The 17,181-nt window shown below is 44.4% G+C and overlaps 1 protein-coding gene across 1 annotated transcript in view; it reads left to right on the top strand.

Annotated features, from left to right (window-relative positions):
- Positions 1-16,636, top strand: part of LOC126263139 (uncharacterized) — a 29,859-nt gene extending 13,223 nt beyond the window's left edge. The window contains exon 4 of the mRNA XM_049960169.1: positions 16,432-16,636. Within this exon, the coding sequence (XP_049816126.1) occupies positions 16,432-16,611 (180 nt within the window). The 3' untranslated portion in view covers positions 16,612-16,636. The remainder of the gene's footprint in view (positions 1-16,431) is intronic.
- Positions 16,637-17,181: the final 545 nt, after the last annotated feature.

Here is a 17,181-nt window from a genome sequence, read left to right as displayed (position 1 = left end):
TTAATGGTTCAGTGTTTGCTATGCACGTGTGTCTTGGAAGAATCTGCGGTTCTCGGTGACAGTTAACTATCCAAGTTATTCTTTGGTGGTGTGTTTCTCTTACATTCCACTACAAGATCCATGGGTTGATGCATGGCATGACACATGACAGCTACCTTTCTAGCGCTGACTGCAAGAATGATCACTTCATCCAGCACACATAGTCTCCACACACTCAGATGCGCATCTTCCTGTCCACAGTATCTCATCTCATCTAGCATAATCTTCGAGTGACCACAATCTGTAATTGCTTGAGAAGCTTTCAAAAAGTCCCATCAGAGAATCACGTCATGGCTACACTCTTGTAAGACGACGAATTCTAAGGGCTGTGTATGGCCGCTTATACCCACACGAATGACACATCTTCCTGTAGGTTTTACATATTTCCCATTAGCCACCTTCAGCAGAGATGTTTTGTTGTTGACGAATGTGGTTTTCTGGAAGTGGCGATGGAATTTCTCCGAAATGACTGAATATTATGATCCAGAGTCCACAAGAGCTTGGGCTGGTCAGCCATCCACGAGGATATCGACGTAGTTCCCTATCATTTTTGTAGTGATCGACGGCGGAGGATTTTTCTCTTCGGCGGCCTCACCTCTAAGGAAGGTTGGTCACTTTAGTTTTCCAGGTTGCGGCGGCTAGGTGATCGGCTGGAATTCTAAATGGCGATGGAGACCTTGATCGGCATGTTGGGGAGCATCTTCTCCAGTGGCTAGCTTGCGGCGATGGTGACCTATGTCGTCCTGCACCCATATCTTCTCATTCATCTTTGTCATCCCGGAGTTGGCGTCAGCTAAGATCGGTCTGCTGTCTTCTGTCACGGGCGTCACCAAATATCCGCTGCCTTTCTCGACAATAGTGCACCACATGTCCCGGTTGTCCACAGTGGAAACATACTGGTTGGTTATCCTGTGTTCTCCAGGCATCAGTCTTCCTTGGTGCCCAAACAGGTTCCTCATGCAGCATTTTAGGAATGAAACTTCACCTGTATCTTGACTTTTTTACCATTTTAAAGGGAAATGAAGGATGAGAGATTGGGTTCAATGTCTGTTCCACTTCCTCCCTTATGACCTCTTGAAGCATCTCGGTTTTTTGCTTGCCGTGCAATCAAAGTGCCTTCTGAACTTCCTCCATCACAGACATCGATACGACGATTGGAAGCCGGTCAAACTTCTTGCGTGTAATGCGTTTTTGATGCATTGTCTCGATATACGGGCACCATTTTATGAAGTCATCACTGTTGAAACCTCCTTCAGGAGGAGGGCCTGATACATATACTCAGCAACACACTTCATGAGATGTGCAACCTTATCTTCCTCCTTCATTCAAGGATCCACTATTTTACACAGCTCCAAGACGTCTTGAATGTAGGATGCTGTAGTTTCTCCTGGACGCTGTGTCCTGCGCTTTAATTTATCTTCAGCCTTGCACTTCTGTTGTTGTGTGTCACTGAAATACTTGCGCAGTTCTGCCTGAAATACTTCCCAGCTTGTGAACTTCTCCTCATTGTTCTCATACCATTGCATAGCAGTGCCCTCCAGGTAGAAAAATATGTTAGCCAAACACACGGTGTCATTCCATTTGTTAAATTTGGCTATACACTCACATACCTTCAGCCACTTGTTTGGATCTTGGCCATCACCAGAGCACCCAGAAGGATGTCTCATGTGGTGGCACACAGTTGCTGTCTTCATGATGTCCTCTTCTTCTTCTTCTTCTGTCTCTGATAGATTGCGATATGTTGAATATGGCTCGAACTTGGGTTTCTTGCCACATAAACGGTGGCTCTGTCATGGCCTGATGGGAGCCACTCTCTTGTTGATAATGTGCGGTATCACAAGTTCCAATGCCCAGTGTCTCCACCAGAATGATATGACATAGAGGAAGGTGTAATTAGATGAATGACGAACACTAACTTCACGTAACGAAGATTTATTCAGAACTTGCACATACGTGAGTGCGGAGTGAACTGGCCGGATATATATATATATACAAAGATGATGTGACTTACCAAATGAAAGTGCTGGCAGGTCGACAGACACACAAACGAACACAAACATACACACAAAATTCAAGCTTTCACAACAAACTGTTGCCTCATCAGGAAAGAGGGAAGGAGAGGGAAAGACGAAAGGATGTGGGTTTTAAGGGAGAAGGTAAGGAGTCATTTCAATCCCGGGAGCGGAGAGACCTACCTTAGGGGGAAAAAAGGACGGGTATACACTCGCACACACATGTCTGCTTGTGTATATATATAAACTAACTCCGTCTACAGGCCGCAAGCGACCCATCGGGACCATCCGACCGCCGTATCATCCTCAGGTGAGGATGCGGATAGGAGGGGCATGGGGTCAGCACACCGCTCTCCCGGTCGTTAAGACGGTTTTCTTTGACCGGAGCCGCTACTATTCGGTCGAGTAGCTCCTCAATTGGCATCACGAGGCTGAGTGCACCCCGAAAAATGGCAACAGCACGTGGCGGCGGGATGGTGACCCATCCAAGCGCCGGCCACGCCCGACAGCGCTTAACTTCGGTGATCGCACGGGAACCGGTGTATCCACTGTGGCAAGGCCGTTGCCGTGTATATATATATATATATATATATATATATATATATATATCTAAAAAGAAAGATGATGAGACTTACCAAACAAAAGCGCTGGCAGGTCGATAGACACACAAAAAAACACAAATATACACACAAAATTCTAGCTTTCGCAACCAACGGTTGCTTCGTCAGGAAAGAGGGAAGGAGAGGGAAAGACGAAAGGATGTGGGTTTTAAGGGAGAGGGTAAGGAGTCATTCCAATCCCGGGAGCGGAAAGACTTACCTTAGGGGGAAAAAAAGGACAGGTATACACTCGCACACACACACATATCCATCCACACATACAGACACAAGCATACATATTTAAAGGTCTTTAAATATGTCTGCTTGTGTCTGTATGTGTGGATGGATATGTGTGTGTGTGCGAGTGTATACCTGTCCTTTTTTCCCCCTAAGGTAAGTCTTTCCGCTCCCGGGATTGGAATGACTCCTTACCCTCTCCCTTAAAACCCACATCCTTTCGTCTTTCCCTCTCCTTCCCTCTTTCCTGACGAAGCAACCGTTGGTTGCGAAAGCTAGAATTTTGTGTGTATATTTGTGTTTTTTTGTGTGTCTATCGACCTGCCAGCGCTTTTGTTTGGTAAGTCTCATCATCTTTCTTTTTAGATATATTTTTTCCACGTGGAATGTTTCCCTCTGTTATATATATATATATATATATATATATATATATATATATATATATATATATATATATATATATATATAGAGAGAGAGAGAGAGAGAGAGAGAGAGAGAGAGAGAGAGGGAAACATTCCACGTAGGAAAAATATATCTAAAAACAAAGATGATGTGACTTACCAAATGAAAGTGCTGGCAGGTCGACAGACACAAACGAACACAAACATACACACAAAATTCAAGCTTTCGCAACAAACTGTTGCCTCATCAGGCATGTATATGTGTGTGTGTGTGTGCGCGAGTGTGTACCCGTCCTTTTTTCCCCCTAAGGTAAGTCTTTCCGCTCCCGGGATTGGAATGACTCCTTACCTTCTCCCTTAAAACCCACATCCTTTCGTCTTTCCCTCTCCTTCCCTCTTTCCTGATGAGGCAACAGTTTGTTGCGAAAGCTTGAATTTTGTGTGTATGTTTGTGTTCGTTTGTGTGTCTGTCGACCTGCCAGCACTTTCATTTGGTAAGACACATCATATATATATATATATATATATATATATATATATATATAACAGAGGGAAACATTCCACGTGGAAAAAATATATCTAAAAGAAAGAAAGTGATGAGACTTACCAAACAAAAGCGCTGGCAGGTCGATAGACACACAAACATACACACAAAATTCTAGCTTTCGCAACAAACAATTGCTTCGTCAGGAAAGAGGGAAGGAGAGGGAAAGATGAAAGGAAGTGGGTTGTAAGGGAGAGGGTAAGGAGTCATTCCAATCCCGGGAGCGGAAAGACTTACCTTAGGGGGAAAAAAGGACGGGTATACACTCGCGCACACACACACATATCCATCCGCATATACACAGACACAAGCAGACATTTGTAAAGGCAAAGAGTTTGGGCAGAGATGTCAGTCGAGGCGGAAGTGAAGAGGCAAAGATGATGTTGAATGACAGGTGAGGTATGAGTGGCGGCAACTTGAAATTAGCAGAGATTGAGGCCTGGTGGAGAACGGGAAGAGAGGATATATTGAAGAGCAAGTTCCCATCTCCGGAGTTCGGATAGGTTGGTGTTGGTGGGAAGTATCCAGATAACCCGGACGGTGTAACACTGTGCCAAGATGTGCTGGCCATGCACCAAGGCATGTTTAGCCACAGGGTGATCCTCATTACCAACAAACACTGTCTGCCTGTGTCCATTCATGCGAATGGACAGTTTGTTGCTGGTCATTCCCACATAGAATGCATCACAGTGTAGGCAGGTCAGTTGGTAAATCACGTGGGTGCTTTCACATGTGGCTCTGCCTTTGATTGTGTACACCTTCCGGGTTACAGGACTGGAGTAGGTGGTGGTGGGAGGGTGCATGGGACAGGTTTTACACCGGGGGCGGTTACAAGGATAGGAGCCAGAGGGTAGGGAAGGTGGTTTGGGGATTTCATAGGGATGAACTAACAGGTTACGAAGGTTAGGTGGACGGCGGAAAGACACTCTTGGTGGAGTGGGGAGGATTTCATGAAGGATGGATCTCATTTCAGGGCAGGATTTGAGGAAGTCGTATCCCTGCTGGAGAGCCACATTCAGAGTCTGGTCCAGTCCCGGAAAGTATCCTGTCACAAGTGAGGCACTTTTGTGGTTCTTCTGTGGGGGATTCTGGGTTCGAGGAGATGAGGAAGTGGCTCTGGTTATTTGCGTCTTTACCAGGTCGGGAGGGTAGTTGCGTGATGCGAAAGCTGTTGTCAGGTTGTTGGTGTAATGGTTCAGGGATTCCGGACTGGAGCAGATTCGTTTGCCACGAAGACCTAGGCTGTAGGGAAGGGACCGTTTGATGTGGAATGGGTGGCAGCTGTCATAATGCAGGTACTGTTGCTTGTTGGTGGGTTTGATGTGGACGGACGTGTGAAGCTGGCCATTGGACAGGTGGAGGTCAACGTCAAGGAAAGTGGCATGGGATTTGGAGTAGGACCAGGTGAATCTGATGGAACCAAAGGAGTTGAGGTTGGAGAGGAAATTCTGAAGTTCTTCTTCACTGTGAGTCCAGATCATGAAGATGTCATCAATAAATCTGTACCAAACTTTGGGCTGGCAGGCCTGGGTGACCAAGAAGGCTTCCTCTAAGCGACCCATGAATAGGTTGGCGTACGAGGGGGCCATCCTGGTACCCATGGCTGTTCCCTTTAATTGTTGGTATGTCTGGCCTTCAAAAGTGAAGAAGTTGTGGGTCAGGATGAAGCTGGCTAAGGTGGTGATGAAAGAGGTTTTAGGTAGGGTGGCAGGTGATTGGCGTGAAAGGAAGTTCTCCATCGCAGCGAGACCCTGGACGTGCGGAATATTTGTGTATAAGGAAGTGGCATCAATGGTTACAAGGATGGTTTCCGGGGGTAACAGATTGGGTAAGGATTCCAGGCGTTCGAGAAAGTGGTCGGTGTCTTTGATGAAGGATGGGAGACTGCATGTAATAGGTTGAAGGTGTTGATCTACGTAGGCAGAGATCCGTTCTGTGGGGGCTTGGTAACCAGCTACAATGGGGCGGCCGGGATGATTGGGTTTGTGGATTTTAGGAAGAAGGTAGAAGGTAGGGGTGCGGGGTGTTGGTGGGGTCAGGAGGTTGATGGAGTCAGGTGAAAGGTTTTGCAGGGGGCCTAAGGTTCTGAGGATTCCTTGAAGCTCCGCCTGGACATCGGGAATGGGGTTACCTTGGCAAACTTTGTATGTGGTGTTGTCTGAAAGCTGACGCAGTCCCTCAGACACATACTCCCGACGATCAAGTACCACGGTCGTGGAACCCTTGTCCGCCGGAAGAATGACGATGGATCGGTCAGCCTTCAGATCACGGATAGCCTGGGCTTCAGCAGTGGTGATGTTGGGAGTAGGATCAAGGTTTTTTAAGAAGGATTGAGATGCAAGGCTGGAAGTCAGAAATTCCTGGAAGGTTTGGAGAGGGTGATTTTGAGGAAGAGGAGGTGGGTCCCGCTGCGACGGAGGACGGAACTGTTCCAGGCAGGGTTCAATTTGGATGGTGTCTTGGGGAGTTGGATCATTAGGAGTAGGATTAGGATCATTTTTCTTCGTGGCAAAGTGATATTTCCAGCAGAGAGTATGAGTGTAGGACAGTAAATCTTTGACGAGGGCTGTTTGGTTGAATCTGGGAGTGGGGCTGAAGGTGAGGCCTTTGGATAGGACAGAGGTTTCGGATTGGGAGAGAGGTTTGGAGGAAAGGTTAACTACTGAATTAGGGTATTGTGGTTCCAGGTTGTGTTGATTGGAATTTTGAGGTTTTGGAGGGAGTGGAGCTGGAAGTGGGAGATTGAGTAGATGGGAGAGACTGGGTTGGTGTGCAATGAGAGGAGGTTGAGGTTTGCTGGAAAGGTTGTGAAGGGTGAGTGAGTTGCCTTTCCGGAGGTGGGAAACCAGGAGATTGGATAGTTTTTTGAGGTGGAGGGTGGCATGCTGTTCTAATTTACGGTTGGCCTGTAGGAGGATGCTCTGAACAGCCGGTGTGGATGTGGGAGAGGAAAGATTAAGGACTTTTATTAAGGATAGGAGTTGACGGGTGTGTTCATTGGCGTAGTTGATGTGTAGGTGAAGGATTAGGTGGGTGAGGGCAATGGATTGTTCAGTTTGGAACTGGTATAGGGACTGATGGAAAGAAGGGTTGCAGCCAGAGATGGGAACTTTAAGTGTGAGGCCTTTGGGGGTAATGCCAAATGTCAGACAAGCCTGAGAAAATAGAATATGGGAGCGTAATCTGGCTAGGGCGAAGGCATGTTTGCGGAGGGAATGTAAATAAAACTTAATGGGGTCGTTGTGGGGGTGTTGTGAGGGTGACATGGTATTAGAAGGTGGAAAGTGTAACATGAGGTGAAATGAAAATGAAAATAAAAATATATGGGGAGAGATAAAGGTGGACTGGAAAGTAACTGGAGATCTGGTGTGAAAAAAGGTGAGAAGGTGTTGGTTACAGCTGGGCTATGTTGGACTTGGGTTGGTAGATAACGATGTGCACAAAGGTTAGGTGGTTGTGTTGCCGCCAAAACACATTAAAGGATGGAGAAATTCGGGAAAATTTCAAAAAAATTGCGTGTAATATATTAAAAGGAGTGGTTTTGTGGTGGAAGATTATGAAAATGAAGCTAACAATTGTCTGACGAAGAAATAATGACGTTAAAACCTGTGGGAAGCGGATAAAAATTATCAGTGATATCAATATAATAGAGGGAAACATTCCACATGGGAAAAATATATCTAAAAACAAAGATGATGTGACTTACCGAACGAAAGTGCTGGCAGGTCGATAGACACACAAACAAACACAAACACACACACAAAATTCAAGCTTTCGCAACAAACTGTTGCCTCATGAGGAAAGAGGGAAAGAGAGGGAAAGACGAAAGGATGTGGGTTTTAAAACCCCTTTTCGGCTAGTTCTAATAACTTTTGATTTATTTCCATTTCCGTTTTTCCCACATCACTGATAATTTTTATCCGCTTCCCACAGGTTTTAACGTCATTATTTCTTCATCAGACAATTGTTAGCCTCATTTTCATAATCTTACACCACAAAACCACTCCTTTTAATATATTACACGCAATTTTTTTGAAATTTTCCCGAATTTCTCCGTCCTTTAATGTGTTTTGGCGGCAACACAACCACCTAACCTTTGTGCACATCGTTATCTACCAACCCAAGTCCAACATAGCCCAGCTGTAACCAACACCTTCTCACCTTTTTTCACACCAGATCTCCAGTTACTTTCCAGTCCACCTTTATCTCTCCCCATATATTTTTATTTTCATTTTCATTTCACCTCATGTTACACTTTCCACCTTCTAATACCATGTCACCCTCACAACACCCCCACAACGACCCCATTAAGTTTTATTTACATTCCCTCCGCAAACATGCCTTCGCCCTAGCCAGATTACGCTCCCATATTCTATTTTCTCAGGCTTGTCTGACATTTGGCATTACCCCCAAAGGCCTCACACTTAAAGTTCCCATCTCTGGCTGCAACCCTTCTTTCCATCAGTCCCTATACCAGTTCCAAACTGAACAATCCATTGCCCTCACCCACCTAATCCTTCACCTACACATCAACTATGCCAATGAACACACCCGTCAACTCCTATCCTTAATAAAAGTCCTTAATCTTTCCTCTCCCACATCCACACCGGCTGTTCAGAGCATCCTCCTACAGGCCAACCGTAAATTAGAACAGCATGCCACCCTCCACCTCAAAAAACTATCCAATCTCCTGGTTTCCCACCTCCGGAAAGGCAACTCACTCACCCTTCACAACCTTTCCAGCAAACCTCAACCTCCTCTCATTGCACACCAACCCAGTCTCTCCCATCTACTCAATCTCCCACTTCCAGCTCCACTCCCTCCAAAACCTCAAAATTCCAATCAACACAACCTGGAACCACAATACCCTAATTCAGTAGTTAACCTTTCCTCCAAACCTCTCTCCCAATCCGAAACCTCTGTCCTATCCAAAGGCCTCACCTTTAGCCCCACTCCCAGATTCAACCAAACAGCCCTCATCAAAGATTTACTGTCCTACACTCGTACTCTCTGCTGGAAATATCACTTTGCCACGAAGAAAAATGATCCTAATCCTACTCCTAATGATCCAACTCCCCAAGACACCATCCAAATTGAACCCTGCCTGGAACAGTTCCGTCCTCCGTTGCAGCGGGACCCACCTCCTCTTCCTCAAAATCACCCTCTCCAAACCTTCCAGGAATTTCTGACTTCCAGCCTTGCATCTCAATCCTTCTTAAAAAACCTTGATCCTACTCCCAACATCACCACTGCTGAAGCCCAGGCCATCCGTGATCTGAAGGCTGACCGATCCATCGTCATTCTTCCGGCGGACAAGGGTTCCACGACCGTGGTACTTGATCGTCGGGAGTATGTGGCTGAGGGACTGCGTCAGCTTTCAGACAACACCACATACAAAGTTTGCCAAGGTAACCCCATTCCCGATGTCCAGGCGGAGCTTCAAGGAATCCTCAGAACCTTAGGCCCCCTGCAAAACCTTTCACCTGACTCCATCAACCTCCTGACCCCACCAACACCCCGCACCCCTACCTTCTACCTTCTTCCTAAAATCCACAAACCCAATCATCCCGGCCGCCCCATTGTAGCTGGTTACCAAGCCCCCACAGAACGGATCTCTGCCTACGTAGATCAACACCTTCAACCTATTACATGCAGTCTCCCATCCTTCATCAAAGACACCGACCACTTTCTCGAATGCCTGGAATCCATACCCAATCTGTTACCCCCGGAAACCATCCTTGTAACCATTGATGCCACTTCCTTATACACAAATATTCCGCACGTCCAGGGACTCGCTGCGATGGAGCACTTCCTGTCACGACGATCACCTGCCACCCTACCTAAAACCTCTTTCCTCATCACCTTAGCCAGCTTCATCCTGACCCACAACTTCTTCACTTTTGAAGGCCAGACATACCAACAATTAAAGGGAACAGCCATGGGTACCAGGATGGCCCCCTCGTACGCCAACCTATTCATGGGTCGCTTAGAGGAAGCCTTCTTGGTCACCCAGGCCTGCCAGCCCAAAGTTTGGTACAGATTTATTGATGACATCTTCATGATCTGGACTCACAGTGAAGAAGAACTTCAGAATTTCCTCTCCAACCTCAACTCCTTTGGTTCCATCAGATTCACCTGGTCCTACTCCAAATCCCATGCCACTTTCCTTGACGTTGACCTCCACCTGTCCAATGGCCAGCTTCACACGTCCGTCCACATCAAACCCACCAACAAGCAACAGTACCTGCATTATGACAGCTGCCACCCATTCCACATAAACGGTCCCTTCCCTACAGCCTAGGTCTTCGTGGCGAACGAATCTGCTCCAGTCCGGAATCCCTGAACCATTACACCAACAACCTGACAACAGCTTTCGCATCTCGCAACTACCCTCCCGACCTGGTACAGAAGCAAATAACCATAGCCACTTCCTCATCCCCTCGAACCCAGAATCCCCCACAGAAGAACCACAAAAGTGCCCCACTTGTGACAGGATACTTTCCGGGACTGGACCAGACTCTGAATGTGGCTCTCCAGCAGGGATACGACTTCCTCAAATCCTGCCCTGAAATGAGATCCATCCTTCATGAAATCCTCCCCACTCCACCAAGAGTGTCTTTCCGCCGTCCACCTAATCTTCGTAACCTGTTAGTTCATCCCTATGAAATCCCCAAACCACCTTCCCTACCCTCTGGCTCCTATCCTTGTAACCGCCACCGGTGTAAAACCTGTCCCATGCACCCTCCCACCACCACCTACTCCAGTCCTGTAACCCGGAAGGTGTACATGATCAAAGGCAGTGCCACATGTGAAAGCACCCACGTGATTTACCAACTGACCTGCCTACACTGTGATGCATTCTATGTGGGAATGACCAGCAACAAACTGTCCATTCACATGAATGGACACAGGCAGACAGTGTTTGTTGGTAATGAGGATCACCCTGTGGCTAAACATGCATTGGTGCACGGCCAGCACATCTTGGCACAGTGTTACACCGTCCGGGTTATCTGGATACTTCCCACCAACACCAACCTATCCGAACTCCGGAGATGGGAACTTGCTCTTCAATATATCCTGTCTTCCCGTTACCCACCAGGCCTCAATCTCTGCTAATTTCAAGTTGCCGCCACTCATACCTCACCTGTCATTCAACATCATCTTTGCCTCTTCACTTCCGCCTCGACTGACATCTCTGCCCAAACTCTTTGTCTTTAAATATGTCTGCTTGTGTCTGTGTGTGTGCGGATGGATGTGTGTGTGCGTGCGAGTTTATACCCGTCCTTTTTTCCCCCTAAGGTAAGTCTTTCCGCTCCCGGGATTGGAATGACTCCTTACACTCTCCTTTAAAACCCACATCCTTTCGTCTTTCCCTCTCCTTCCCTCTTTCCTGATGAGGCAACAGTTTGTTGCGAAAGCTTGAATTTTGTGTGTTTGTTTGTGTGTCTATCGACCTGCCAGCGCTTTCGTTCGGTAAGTCACATCATCTTTATATATATGGTAAGTCACATCATCTTTGTTTTTAGATATATTTTTCCACACGGGAATATATATATATATATATATATATATATATTGTGTATGTATGTGTGTGTTTGTGTATCTATCGACCTGCCAGCGCCTTCGTATGGTCAGTCACATCATCTTTGTTTTTAGATATATTTTTCCCGTGTGGAATGTTTCCATATATAAAGATGATGTTTCCCTCTATTATAGAGGGAAACATTCCACACGGGAAAAATATATCTAAAAACAAAGATGATGTGACTGACCATTTTTCCCGTGTGGAATGTTTCCCTCTATAATAGAGGGAAACATCATCTTTATATATGGAAACATTCCACACGGGAAAAATATATCTAAAAACAAAGATAATGTGACTGACCATACGAAGGCGCTGGCAGGTCGATAGATACACAAACACACACATACATACACGCAAAATTCAAGCTTTCGCAAACAATGGTTGCTTCGTCGGGAAAGAGGGAAGGAGAGAGAAAGACGAAAGGATGTGGGTTTTAAGGGGGAGGGTAAGGAGTCATTCCAATCCCGGGAGCGGAAAGACTTACCTTAGGGGGAAAAAGGGACAGGTATACACTCGCGCGCGCACACACACACACACACACACACACACACACACATATACAGACACAAGCAGATGTGATGTGTGTGTGTGTGTGTGTGTGTGTGTGTGTGTGTGTGTGTGTGTGTGTATACGAGGGCCGTTCAGAAAGTAACTTGATTTAAAAAAATACATCAAGTTACATAAAAATATTTTAATATATACATCTTACAACTACATCTTTGCACTATTTTTCTACATAGTCTCCATAGCGATTGAGGCACTTATCGTATCTCTTCACAAGCTTTGAAATTCCTTCTGCATAAAAATCACCCGCTTGTGCCTGGAGCCAGCCTGTGACCGCATCTTTGAGCTCTTCGTCGTCATCAAACCGCTGTGACCCGAGCCATTTCTTCAAATGCATGAAGAGGTGATAATCACTTGGCGCCAGGTCTGGGCTGTAAGGTGGATGGTTGATAACGTCCCACTTGAAGGACTCAAGAAGGGCCGTTGTTCTGCGAGCAGAGTGAGGACGGGCGTTATCGTGCAAAAAAACGATACCGGAAGTCAGCATACCACGGCGTTTGTTCTGTATAGCCCGTCGTAACTTTTTTATTGTTTCACAGTACACGTCTTGATTAATGGTCGTACCACGTTCCATGAATTCAACCAACAACACCCCTTTGGCATCCCAAAACACCGTTGCCATCAGTTTTCAGGCAGAAAAATCTTGCGAGGCTTTTCTTGGTTTGGTAGGCGAATTTGAATGTGCCCACATCTTTGATTGTTCTTTTGTCTCAGGGTTCACGTACTTAATCCAGGTTTCGTCACCGGTCACGATTCTGTTTAACAATGGTTCTCCTTCGTCCTCATAACGTGACAGAAAGTCTAATGCAGAGGCCATTCTTTGAGTTTTGTGGTGGTCGGTAAGAATTTTGGGCACCCATCGTGCACAGATCTTACGGTAACCCAATCTTGCTGTCACTATCTCGTACAAGAGAGTCTTAGAAATCTGTGGAAAACCAGTAGACAACTCCGACATTGAGAAACGTCGATTTTCATGAACTTTTGCATCAACTGTCTGAACGAGTTCGTCAGTCACCAATGATGGTCTACCACTCCTCTCTTCATCATGAACGTTTTCTCGTCCACTTTTAAATAAACGTACCCATTCACGGACAACTCCTTCACTCATAACTCTTGGTCCGTACACGGCACAAAGCTCACGATGAATAGCTGCTGCAGAATATCCTTTGGCTGTAAAAAACCTTATGACAGCACGCACTTCACATTTGGCGGGGTTTTCTATTGCAGCACACATTTCAAACTGCCACAAAAACTAAACTAGCGCAGGTACGACGTTCACTCGACCACGGCTTGATGCCGACTGACCTGTTGAGTGCGTGAACGCACAGATGGCGTCGCTACTCCCCCCACAACCCGCACTGTGACCAATCGGAGGTTACTTTCTGAACCGCCCTCGTATATATATATAACATTCCAGTACAATGATTCTTGCCATTTGTGGATACTTCTATAATGTACTCTAACTGAATACAGAAATTATAATGTTTCAGGTCAGGTGAGTTTTGAACTTGCGACACTCCATGCAACAATCTAGTATCATAACCACTACATTACGGTGACTGTGCTACTTGGCTTCTTCTGTGACAATATGATTGGAACAACACCTTCCTCCCTTAGTTGAAAAAGAGAGAACGGGACAACTAAAAGATTCTGTACAAATATTGTCCAGTGCAAAGACCAAGATAATTTTTTTTAATTAAATTATATGAGAAGGTAGGTGGATCATTGTTTATTAACATATCAAACATGCAATTATACTAATGAACATTGATCCACCTAGCTTCTCCCATGATTGAATTAAAAAAAAACAAAAAAAAAAAATCCCATTAATCCACTTATTCTAAGTGGCAGGTTTTTCTGCCCTTCCTGGTGGTTTCATCCACACAAACGTTTGACTTTTAAAGAGTCATTTCACCAACACATTAGATATACTGTTGTGCCTCTGCAATTAATCCATGAGACATGCACCAACAGAGAATGTCGCCAGTCAGAACTAAATCACTTAAATTAATTGACTTTGTAGCACTCACTGTCATAATGACAAAGTATTTCTCTCGAGACTCGCTAATACACTAAAAAACAGCAGAAAGACAATGGTTTCAATTTTGGCACTAGAAATGAGTTGTGTCTCTTCTCGCCTCTCATCGGTTACATCAAAGAATCAACTCACTGGCTATGCAAAACTGTTGCACTGCCAACCTATGACCAGTAGATAAGCACTGCCGTAACTGCGCTGGCCCTGATATAGACTTTCACTGTGACATTTTTCCCAACACAGAATGACTTGGCAGAGACCTAGACTCTAGAAGTCTGCATTTTGGCTGTTGAGGAAATGTTATACCTCCATAATCGTCTTGTTTGTCTCAAAATGTCTTCCGCATAATGGTTTCTTCATCCAAGGATAGAGGAGGAAGTCACAGGGTGCCACGTTAAAACTTGGGCTGGGACAAAATTTGATAGCCCAAAGAAACAATGTGAATGACTGTCCCATGCATGCTACCCATTACACTCAACAACCCATGTAACCTTAGCAGGAGATTTCAGTAAAATATGGTCTTGTGATGCTTTCCCCACTACGAGCATAATCTGTTAGCACTACACTGTGGCAATCCCAAAAACTTGGCTACTTGCTGGTGGTAAATCTACCATATTTCCACCAGTTGCTATGTTCCTTTATCTTGGGTTCATTGTACTACACTCAACACTCATCCATGATGACGGGCCAACTGAAGACGTGCAATTGGTATGACAAAGCTTCAAAATTTCCGCTGCTGTCTAGGTTTGTCAGGCTTTTTCTTGAATGTGAGCAGTCAGTCTGAATTTGTCAGCCAAGGGATCAATGTGAGTTAACCGTCATGCTCCTCAAATTAATGTAGCATGTTTGTTTGTGGCCTTGTGATATGGGCAGTTACCCTGCTAGAGGAGGAGGAGGAGGAGATCAGTGTTTAACATCCCGTCAACAACGAGGTCATTAGAGACGGAGCACAAGCTCGGGTGAGGGAAGGATGGGGAAGGAAATCGGCCGTGCCCTTTCAAAGGAACCATCTCGGCATTTGCCTCAAGCGATTTAGGGAAATCACGGAAAACCTAAATCAGGATGGCCGGAGACGGGATTGAACCGTCGTCCTCGCGAATGCGAGTCGAGTGTGCTAACCACTGCGCCACCTCGCTCGGTCCTGCTAGAAGATGGCATCACCTTTGGGAAGACATCAAACATGAATGGATGCAAGTTGTCTGCAATCGTGTCATGTAGTCCACATCTATTGTGGTACCTTCGATTCCTACCAGAGGATGGTGGGCACACAATGATGTGGTTACATTAAATAATGATATTATTGGAACAGAAGAAAGAATTAAAATAATTAACTGTACTAAAGCAATGAAGAAAAGTAAGTTTATTATAAATTGCTCCATTATTGCAATGGTTTAATGAATGAGTGATGAGTTACAAATATACCCTACCCCTTGTGAAGTTAATACATGTGGATACCCCAACATTGATACCACAGATGAAATTTTGATGTGCACAATGTAATATTGGATGATTACCAAATAAATTTGCACAAAATAACTAACACCATAAGCATTTTAGAAGAAAGAGTGCTGTACATCTTGTGTGAAAAATTAATTATAAGAATGGTTTGTTCAGTAATGGGGCTAATTATTTGAATGCTGGCAAAAAATGAAATGAATTTCATACAAACAGTGGAAAATACAGGGTGGAATAATAAGTGTTTTGAAAAGAATACAGTGCTGCTCACGAGATAGTGGAGATAGTTGTTGATAGGCAACTGTCAAACAAGTAGGCTCACACACACACACACACACACACACACACACACACACACACACACACACACACACAAAACCACTGGAAGAAGGCCTTTTGGCCAAAAGTTTACTTGTTGTTCATATCTGCAACTCAACATCTCTGCTATATGGCAAGTTGCAATCTTTTTCTTTTTTTTTCCCAGAATTTTGTCAAATAAATTTCTTAGCAGTTTACTGAGTTGTTTTAAATAGAGTCCTATTGATTTTGCTTACGCATTTGTAACTGCGAATAAGGTTTGGTTTCAGAAATCAGGCGAAATTTAGTAATAATGCAGCAAGAAAGGCTAGGTAGAGGTCATCTGTTAGGTAGGTTAGAGGTAATGTTTTCTGGGAATTATTTTCCTTGCAGAAGGTTCACATTTTCCAGCCTCTGTTACCCGTATTTTCCCAAATCAGAAGATGATTTTGACTGGAACACATTTTTGAGTGCAAGGAAGAGATTATGCTGCCTTTAGTTGGACATTTTGCGTACCTTTCAGAAGTGTAGCTATAGATACATTTTTACATTTTCCAGCATTTATGATCCAGGCAGGAGGGTGCTGGTTGTCAGAATTTGGTAACATATCACGAAATACTATACAATGTTATCTGTTTATTATGTATGATTTTCTTTCAACAGATGCGAAACCTGCAACCTCTACCAGAAACTATGGATGCTGAGGAAAGTGAGTGGACAGAAGTGAAATCAAGAAGATCTAAGAGAACATTGAACAGTGCTGCAGATGAAATTGATCACAGTGCTTCACATATGGGGGATGTAATTGGTGTTTCGGGAGATCAGGAAGAGATGTGTACATAAAAATAAATTGAAACAAAACAAAAAACATGTGGTTCTGTTTCTCTCTAAGTTATAAAGAAATCATATTTCCTACCTAAAGGCATATTCACGTAAAAATGCTAAGTATTAGTTATTTCTCCTTTTAAAATCTTGCAACCATATTCAGCAGATACAAACTTATTCTCGCAGCACTGTAATGCCTGTAGTTTCACTGAACAGTGAAATGCACTTAAAAAATACTGACCAAAATCTTTGATGTAAAACTTATTATTTTTACAACAAAGTGCTCTTAGTTGATGTATTTTTCACTTAGGCTAAAAGAAATGACAATTATTTTGGCTTCATGTGATTTTTTTTAATCACTTAAACTGGTATATGCTATTGTTTTAATTAAATTTACCAATCTGAGTGCATTCATGTTGTTCTCAATTGTTCGTGATTTCACTGGACAGGGAATGAAAAGACTGTGTGATGAAAAAACCACAATGTAAATTTGAAGTTACCAAGAAAAAATTTCATGCTATTTGGCAGACTGTACATTGCCTTGAACATTTCCACATATGGACAATGCAGGACTTAGACTTCTAAACA

Source organism: Schistocerca nitens, chromosome 6 (assembly GCF_023898315.1).
Source record: "Schistocerca nitens isolate TAMUIC-IGC-003100 chromosome 6, iqSchNite1.1, whole genome shotgun sequence".
NCBI lineage: Eukaryota > Metazoa > Arthropoda > Insecta > Orthoptera > Acrididae > Schistocerca > Schistocerca nitens.
The sequence above is the reverse complement of the archived record's forward strand: the minus strand, read 5'-3'. Positions and strand labels throughout refer to the sequence as shown.